The sequence below is a fragment of the Ostrinia furnacalis genome, unplaced genomic scaffold (genome assembly GCF_004193835.3).
Source record: "Ostrinia furnacalis isolate ACB-3 unplaced genomic scaffold, ASM419383v2 OfSCF0267, whole genome shotgun sequence".
NCBI lineage: Eukaryota > Metazoa > Arthropoda > Insecta > Lepidoptera > Crambidae > Ostrinia > Ostrinia furnacalis.
In genome coordinates this window covers 632,350-642,474 of record NW_021130506.1, presented here as the reverse complement: position 1 = coordinate 642,474, position 10,125 = coordinate 632,350, and the positions used below count along the sequence as shown (strand labels likewise).

The 10,125-nt window shown below is 39.8% G+C and overlaps 1 protein-coding gene across 1 annotated transcript; it reads left to right on the top strand.

The window, feature by feature from the left end:
* The first annotated feature begins 4,944 nt into the window (after positions 1 to 4,944).
* On the top strand, positions 4,945 to 9,819 carry LOC114357985 (toll-like receptor 6). Its single transcript, XM_028311829.1, has one exon. The coding sequence runs from the start codon at positions 5,160 to 5,162 to the stop codon at positions 9,180 to 9,182; it is 4,023 nt and encodes a 1,340-aa protein (XP_028167630.1). The 5' UTR covers positions 4,945 to 5,159; the 3' UTR covers positions 9,183 to 9,819.
* The last annotated feature ends 306 nt before the right edge of the window (positions 9,820 to 10,125 follow it).

Genomic DNA, 10,125 nt, shown 5'->3' with positions numbered 1-10,125 from the left:
AGTGTACTGTCATAAGATAAGGCCAAATCGAGGTAACTACATACACTCGACAGCAAATAAATCGCACCACCCGCGACAAGCACTTTCAAACGTATGCATCCCCACTTCACACCAATATTGGTACCATTCAAAAGCCTAGTTCTAAACTTCATTTCATTATAGGAAAGGTTTTTACCCCATAAATGTTTCTTTAGAATGATCCAGAGTCACTTCTTCAAAAAAATAGATAGTACGCTTGAGCCAACTTTTATGGCTATAAAACTGTTAAGTTGGGATTAATCGCTATCCATCTGTTAAAGAGGACACGTGTGATCATTATTTGGTTTTATAACCATAAATTATCCTGCTTTCGCCTCCGAGATTTATTTTACCATGTAGTAGTACCCCTGTACGACAACCCAATCCGCACACAATATTCAGCGTAGTAGTATTAAAAAACAAAAGAGCGGGCAACCCCACCCCTACCACGCTGTGGGCTCGGTGTCCGAGCGGTCTCATTCCTTTGTGCGCACGCGCAACGACCGCACGCAGTATAAGAAAAATGCTTAAGTGACGTCACCAGGACGTTTTTACCGACAAAAAACGTAATTATTTTAAGTTGTGCAGTGTAGTGACGAGAATTAGACCCAACAAAAGGTTGGTTGTAACAACTATTTTGTGCAAGTGCTCGTACATTTTTATTATAAGCGTTGTGACACGACGCGTAACTTTGACCCATTTTTAGCTCCAAGTTAACGCGCGATGTTAACCAGTAGCCATTTTTTTGCTCCGAGGTAATGCGAGATGTTACCCAGTAGCCATTATTGAATGATCAAACGAACTTACCAAGTGAAGTTCGATCTAAATTATCCTGTTTTCGCCGAAGAGATTTAAGGTCCCTCCCAACCCGAAGATTTCTATATCTTCTTCCCTGGAGGTAAACGTCAATGTCATCTCTTCTCTAAATATAATGAGACCGCTCGGACACCGAGCCCACAGCGTGGTAGGGGTGGGGTTGCCCGCTCTTTTGTTTTTTAATACTACTACGCTGAATATTGTGTGCGGATTGGGTTGTCGTACAGGGGTACTACTACATGGTAAAATAAATCTCTTCGGCGAAAACAGGATAATTTAGATCGAACTTCACTTGGTAAGTTCGTTTGATCATTCAAATTTGGTCTATTTGATCCCAGAGGTGAGCCCAAAGTGAGGTCTTTTTTCAAGTCACATTTATGGTATATGTTAATCATTTATTAAGAAATTAAATGTGTTTTTCTCTAAGGATATTTATTGGGCTTTCAAATAACACCAATATTGTTGGGGCACCATCATTGTGTCAAAAGAAAATCTTTAAAGTTCGCGTCGCGGGTGGTTCGATTTATTTGCTGTCGAGTGTAGTTAGATGATGCTCATTTATTATGTAGAATCTATCTATTTCTGAATTTACTAAGATTTGTATGTGGATTCATCCGAGTAGATTTCGATAGGCTAATAAGCTACGAGTATTATAAATAACATTAAATCGTGTACATAAGTTTTTCAGCGGAGGAACCACATAATATAAGTAAGCAATGTATAGTATTTATCCGCCATCGTGTCTCACATCCTTTACCAAGTTTCGACGATTCATTACATGACATAAATTCAGCAAAATGCTATTATTTCATCTCCCAGTCGTGAAAGTTTGATCGTGATTAATCCAAAGCTCCAAATGCTGAGATGTCGACTGAGCTGTTCGCTGCTATTGTTGGGACATCGCGAAAATTTATGTTGGACGATCATGATCTGAAATATGGGCAATGTAGAGACGACGGCACATGTACGTAAATGAGTGCACATTGTAAGTATTTCTAAAATTTGCTGGATCCAAAGCCAACAAGTTTGGCTATTACGTTCTATACTATTATGACATCACTATTTGACTCTATAACCTGTAAAGTAACCCTTACCCCAGTTTCTGAATTGAGATGTTTAGCTTGAGCTTTGATATTATAATTAAGCTAATAAGTTTCAGGAATTTTCAACGATTTAAATGCACCTCGATTTATAAAAATTACGTGTTGGAATTGGATTCATGAATCACAGACCATAAATGAAAGGGTAGCTTCAACTATTACTAGTAGTAAAACTATGTGTTTACAAGGTTTTTCAATTTAATTCACTCTGCTAAGTAAAGCTACTGCACAATCTGCGTTCGCGCAAAACCTGTCGCTACGGTTGCTGCCAGTTGTTGATAGATGGCGTTGTGCGTACGAAACGTTGTAAAAAGCTCCCATCCATGGCGGTTAGCTTTCTCACAAGCACTGTAGAGTTACTTTTTACTTTGTATTCGTGTTTTCGCTAATTCATATAACGTTACTGGGCGCAAAAATGAATAGATGAATGGTGAAAAGAATATGGTTTTGTAAAATTACTTTATTATGAGCTTTTACTCATAATTGCACTATTATTTCTAGTGAAAACAAAACATTAGGAATCGCTAAATAACACGGTGGATACCTAGTTAACTGCTACATTAATTAGTTATTTTAGACAAATATTGGTATTCTACTATAGCTAATGAGTACCTACACTAGACAGCCTAATGGCTTTGTAAGTAATTTACTAAAGTGTTAAATCCGCATGATTTCACGTTCAAAGAATGTACGACAAAACAATAAACACTTCATGACTCGTATTAAAAAACGGCGGAAGCGGCGTTTGAGAGCACTCGTTTAGATCAGTTAACCCTTTGCGAGACAGTATTGCGTGCCGACAAGAACTAATAAACCCTTTGCAATCCGCCGCTTTCACGAATGCGTTTTGGTATTTGGTATTTAATAACAATAAAATGTAAAGCGCCAATAAAAATCAATGCTATCTGAAATCGAAGCGGAAACGATTCTAAAGATTTGATGGAATTTTTTGTGAGAAAATCGTCGATAAGAAGTTTTAAGCGTCGCTCATTCAGTACAAATTGAATACTTATCTGAAATCCTTTATTAGAGTTAAATTTGGCTGCATTCCATAAAAAGATGTATTTACTTTGCTAAAAATAGTTTCATAAGTTTAAGGTCACTATTTTAGTAACAATAAGCCCTAATAACACATTGCTTAAATCCACCTACCTAACTTTTTATAGAAAATTTTTATCAGTGCGTAATTTCAACGCGTCGAACTATTTCACATTGAAGCTTTTGGCACAAAAGCCTTTTTTCGTAGCCTGTACACATAAACATCTGTGGACCTGTGGTCATGTCTAGACAGGTTGTAAATATAATCCTTTTTCGAGACAGACGCTCGTCTATTGTTTATTATTGTATTGAAATTGTCTGATGTTCAAATGTGTGGTTCATATTTGGTTTTTGAATATCGCTGTTGGTGAGTTTGTTTCTTCTTACATAGTTAATTATTATTTCATGTAATTACAAAATATTTGCCCATAAATATTAGCACGATCATCACTTTAGAATACTTTACCTAGTATTAGAGGCCGGTCGATCTATTCTCATAAATAAAACACTAAATACTCATCTTTCACATTATATTGCCTTATTTTAAATACAATTCATCACTTAGCACAAAAGCGCGCGGAGTCGTCTCCGCGCGTCCCTCTATTCTCACGTTTGATGTTAGCGTGACATTGACGTATTGTCAATGTCACTATGACAGCAACTCATTGGCCACAACTATACCATTATTTTAACGTTTTAGATTTTTCATAATTAACACTAGAGATAGCATATCTTATATTGAATTTACAATGTTATACCGTCGCTATCAGTGTATTATGATGTTTTAATTGACAGGTAAATTTCATCATCATGATATCTTCAATCAATTTCAGTACTCTGCTGCATTAATTCCTGAAATTGGTAGAGCTTAGCCCTACGAGTGCCAGAGGGCCGGTTTATTTATTATTTATTAAAAAGGGGCACGAAATGAATATTTATACATCGACGGATCGATGGATGGGTCATAAATATTTATGCATGAATAGTCTGGTAATTATTGTTGTTTGACTCTACACTTAACGACAATAATTAGTTAATTACACATTAAATCAATCATTACTGTGAAAACATGCCCATTACGGCGTACCTAAGTACTTACATGATTAACTCACATAAAGGTATACCTCTTTCCAGTAAATTGGATCCCAATGACGTCATTAGGTGAGCAATTTGACAAGTACAAGATAAGGTATCGCGAGTGAACTATGCGTCACGATGCAGGTACGTCCCACATTCAACAAAGAGTTTGAATAACTTTACAGATTACAGAATATCCCAGGATTAGAGTTCTAGAACTCTTTGTTCGTTATCGTGGGGAATAGATAAAGATGCAACGCAATGCAACACCTGACTAGTTTTGATAACGTGCCTAATGTTGCTAATGTTAATGCAATCAGGATATCCTGTTGCATTTATCATTCGCTGTTTGAATATGATAAGGTGAATTTTTAAAAAATACTTACAAATACATATTTGCAATGGTTGTAGCATGTAGGTTTGTAGATGATGAGATCATCAGACAGCTATCAGCTAGAGTGGTTGATAGTAGAATGCAGACGATAGTCCAAATATCAGACAAAACATCAGATATTTAAAATTTTGAACGTAAAGTTGTAAGNGTTGTAAATGTAGAGTTTAGTTCAACAGCATCTTAGAGAAGCTTAAAGTTTTCTATACAATATGTAACTGGCAAATTGAATTTTATTTGTATGCAGCTACTAACTGTGAAGTAAACGATAGAAATCATAGTGTTCACACGCCTTCAGAATAGCCATTGAAATTTTATGATTAACGCAAAACAAACAAAGTTGTACTTCCATGTTTATAAAAGCTCGCAAAGCGCGCTCCTGTTCATGCCAATCTCGTGGCGGCCAACTTGTTGCCGTAACGAGCGAGAGCTCCGATCGGACCTCTCTGTCGGGGGAGGAGCGAGCGAGCGCGGGGAGCGTGCCGGCCGGTCGCTCAACTCGCTCCTCTGTCAGTCAGTCGCTCACAAGCACTCGAGAGTGGCGTGCGTTTCGTCCATATCCCCTCTCGAGCCGTTATGTGTCGTACTTCGAAACAAGTTTGACGGGAAATTCGTAAAGTTTCCCGAGCGCGCCCGGACTAACGTAGCGATGAGCGCGATAATAGCGAAACAAACAGTGACGATTTGAATAAAGTGACAGTTAAAGTGAGTTATTCGAGATGTTATCGATGGGATTATTGGCTGTGTGGTGTGCGGCGTTTTGGATGTGGTCGGGCGCCGACGGGGCGTCGCTGACGAGCCGGGTGGCGGAGGCTCCGCAGGAGTGCGAGTGGCAGCGCGTGTCGGGCGCCGCCGGGGAGCCCACGCGCGTGCAGCTGGCGTGCTCGCTGCGCACCGCGGCCGGCGCCACCGAGCTGCTGGCCGGCCTCACCAACTCGCAGGCGCAGCGCATCACCGCGCTCGACCTGCACTGCACCGACACCCTGTTCTTCGAAAGCTCCCTGGACGTCGGACGAAGAAAAGAGGAAGGAACTGAACTCTTATCACGCTTCCACAATCTGAAAGAACTCAGAATAGAGTCCTGCAAGATCCGATATGTACCCTCCGCGGTGCTGTCGCCGCTCAGTGGCCTCCGAAGCCTCAGCATCCGGACTCACAACACTGACTGGTCTGCGATGTCTATGGAATTCCATCGGGACACGTTCAGAGGCCTCACTGACCTGAGAAGTTTGGATTTGGGTGACAACAACATCTGGGTCTTGCCATCTGAAATATTCTGCCCTCTCTACAACTTGAAGGAACTGAATGTTACTCAAAACCGATTGCAAGACATTTCAAACCTTGGATTTTCCGACTGGGGCAATGGTCCAACTGCACCCGGCAAATCGTGCAATACCGTGCTAGAGACGCTGGATATGTCGCATAATGAAATCAGTGGCTTACCAGATAACGGTTTGTCAAGCTTGCGCGCGCTCCAGAAACTGTTTTTGCAAAACAACAGGATATCGAATGTGGCGGATAGAGCTTTTGTGGGACTGAATGACTTGCAAATACTGAATTTGTCTACCAATGCACTGACTGCACTCCCACCTGAAATGTTTCAGTCATCGAGGGATATCAAACAGATATACTTGAACAATAATTCGTTAAGTGTTCTCGCGCCTGGACTTCTCGAAGGATTAGATCAGTTGCAAATATTGGATTTGTCTGTGAATGAGTTGACTAGTGAGTGGATAAACAGAGATACGTTTTCGGGACTAGTTCGCTTAATAGTTTTAAACTTATCGCATAACAGAATTACAAAAATAGACGCGTTATTGTTTCAAGACCTGAACAATTTACAATTCCTAAGTTTGGAGTTTAATAATGTAGCGCGCATTGCAGACGGAGCTTTTTCCAATTTGAAAAATCTTCACTCTCTCTCCTTGGCTCACAACAACATAATTGAAGTAGACAGCAGTCACTTTTCAAACTTATACGTATTGAATCAATTATTCCTCGATGGGAACAGAATTACAAAAGTTGACCTGCGCTCTTTTGAAAACATCACCAAACTTCACGATTTGGGCCTTAGTGGAAACCAGTTATCCGAAGTACCGGAAGCCATAAAGACGTTGAGATTCTTAACTTCTCTCGACTTAGGCATGAATAGAATAACTAAAGTGACAATTTCACATTTCGAAGGATTAGATGACTTGTACGGCTTGAGACTGGTGGGAAACAAAATCGAGAAGATATCTAAGGATACTTTTGCCGCTTTACCATCTCTACAAATACTGAACTTGGCTTCAAACAACATAGATCAAATAGATGATGGCGCTTTTGCAGCGAACCAACAACTAAAAGCGATTGGCTTGGATGGCAACAAACTTGTCGACTTAAAAGGCATATTTACAAACACTCAACCTCTTGTTTGGTTAAACGTTTCTAACAATGAACTGTTATGGTTTGATTATAGCCACATACCATCCAACTTAGAATGGCTTGACATGCATGAAAACAAAATAGAAAAGCTGGAAGACACATACGGCGTGAAAGAATCGTGTAATATCAAAATGCTAGATGTTAGTTACAACAAAATCAGAAGCATTGATGAATTTTCATTCCCAAGTAGCATTGAAACTGCTGTATTGAATAACAATTACATTGAAAAAATAAGTCCTGGAACATTTCTACAAAAGTATAATCTTAACAAAGTTATGCTTTACTCCAATAAGATAAAGACATTAGAGGCGGCGGCTTTCGCGATATCAGCTGTTCCGGAGGAGAAAGATTTACCCGAGTTCTATGTAAGCGAGAATCCATTTGCGTGCGACTGTACAATGGAATGGCTGCAGAGAATTAACCAATTAAGTGACCCCAGGCAGCGCCCGAGAGTAATGGATTTAGAAAGTGTAAGATGCTCTTTAACCCATTCACGAACCAAATCGGATGTGCTCTTACTCGAAGTCAAATCATCAGAATTTTTATGCGAGTACGATTCACATTGTTTCACCCTTTGCCATTGTTGTGACTTTGATGCCTGTGACTGCAAGATGACTTGTCCAGATAGATGCTCGTGTTATCACGATCTCACCTGGAACTCCAACGTGGTCGATTGTTCCGAAGCCGGCTACGATCACGTGCCGGACCGAATACCGATGGACGCGACCGAAATATACTTGGATGGTAACGATCTAAAAGAATTGGGAAATCACGTTTTCATCGGCAAAAAGAGATTACAAGTTCTATATCTCAATAACAGCAACATAAACACAATACAAAATAGAACATTTAACGGGATCGATTCATTACGTGTGCTTCATTTGGAAAACAATAACTTGGAGGTGTTAAGAAACACGCAGTTCACAAGATTGCAAAACTTGAATGAACTATACCTGCGCAATAACAAAATAAAGGTTATAGAGAATGATACATTTAATTACCTGCCCTCACTGGAATACTTGGACCTTGACAACAACGGTTATGTTGATTACATGCCATGGAGAGTCATTACCGACAACAATCCTCGCACGCGTGTGTCTGTAGATGGGAACAACTGGATATGCGATTGTAAAGACGTAGCTCAGCTGAATCAATGGTTAATAAAAAAATCAAAAGATACCGAGACCATGATGTGCTACTTTGCTCACGGGCAGCCAATGAATAAAACTATTGCGACTGTAGCGAAGGAATGTAAAACCGAGATTACTACCGAAGAAACCGGGACGGAGACTCTAAAGCGATTATTCATCGAATCGAATGACGGAGTCGAAAATTACATTCCATATATCGCGGCGGTATTGATAATAGTAATTATACTTTTATTAATGTGCGCACTTCTTTTTATGTTCCGAGAAGATTTCAAATTGTGGATGCATTCGAAATATGGTATTAGAGTATTCAGTTCCACGCCTAAGGACATGAATGACAATAAAAACAAGCGATTCGACGCGTTTTTTGTGTACAATCCCCGAGATGAAGACTTCGTGACTCGTGCAGTGAGCTCAGGGTTGGAGAACTCGGGACATTCATTGTGTTTACAGCACCGAGACTTGCAACTGATCGAGCGGCGATCGGGCGATAGTTTAGTGAGTGCATCGGAAAGTTCAAAAAGACTTGTGATAGTGTTATCAATAAACTTTTTACAGCAAGAGTGGTACGCGCCCGAGTCAAAGGCGGCCGTACAAAGTGCTATCAACTCAGTGAACGTTAGACATAGACGCCAGAAGATAATATTTCTCGTAACGACAGACTTGAGTGCCATAAACATAGATCCGGACTTGAAAGTGTTGCTTAAAACGTGTACAGTGATAGTGTGGGGTGAGAGGAACTGTTGGGAGAAGCTAAATTTTCGGTTACCGGATGTGGACGTGACCCTGCCGAATCGGACGCTTCATAATGCGAATAATATGAAAAGTGGTAATAGGGAAGGTTTCGGGCGTCACGGGAACTTGAGGTATACGGCGCCGCCGACGTCCCACGACCCGTGGTACAAGTACGGGATGGCTCCGCCGATCCTGATGATGTCGAGCCCGATGCATTCGACCAGCGCGAGCGCGGAGGTGTCGGCGCGCAGCACGGAGGACGAGACGTGTTCAGTGGCCAGTAGCGAGGGCCGGCCCGACGACCGGCTCCCGCATCACCATAGCTACGTCTCCATAGACAACCACCAGTGTGAGGAGCGGCCCCTAAGGCCCCCCCAACAAATCCCCATGTCAAACACTAGGCCTAGTAACATGAGAAAGACTTACTTTGTGTAATTGTAAAACTAAAATGTGATGTGTTTACGTAAACTGTATAGGATCTAAACCTTGTATTGCATCTCTGTTGTAATGAATGTAAGCTTTTATAAATTAGTTGGTGCTCTAAATGCGAAAATTTGAAAGCATAATGTTGATGAACTCTTGATTTTGATGTACTAAAAGTACTTCTTGTGTTTAGGAGATTCGCATGTGTTGATTTATTATAATATTTATTTATTGTACCTGTCTTCAGTCATCGCATTTGCCTATCACTGCGTATACTCATAAGCATTTATGATACCCACAGACATTCCCTGATTTTGTATTTTCTATGTGCATGTGTAACTGTTACTTACTGTAAGAGGTTCCTGATAAAAAACCTGAATTATGTAATTACAGGATGAAGTAATGACTACTATGTGATAATATTAGGTACTTATGTTAAAGACTACGCTGTAAAATTAACTAGAAATTGTATATTTGTACCATAATTTGTAATATAATATCGTTGAAGAACTGAACTGTACCCTAGTCAATTGTAAATATTTAGATTGTAAGTTTTTAGGTAAAAAAATAATTTTGTGATGTAATTTTTAGCTAGAACATAAAAACGTATTTATTACGCTTCCAATCACAGAGTATGAATAAATTAATTATTTTGTCTACTATATTGGCTTTTATTAAGGATCCCTTGTAGTCTAAAATTAATAATACACACCAAATTCTTTACACATTATCGAAGACTTCATTAAAAATCCATATCAACCATCTATACAGGTGATTGAATAGGGTAGAGCCAGTGTCAGAGAGTTTTTATATTGACATAATCAATTTACTAAATCGCTTTGTTCGCTCATCTACGCTCAAATGTATAAATATTTATTTTATCTAAATTGATCGACTTGGATAAGATCACGCGCGCGGCTCCGTACGATTTTAATTTAAAAGTCGTCCGCGACAG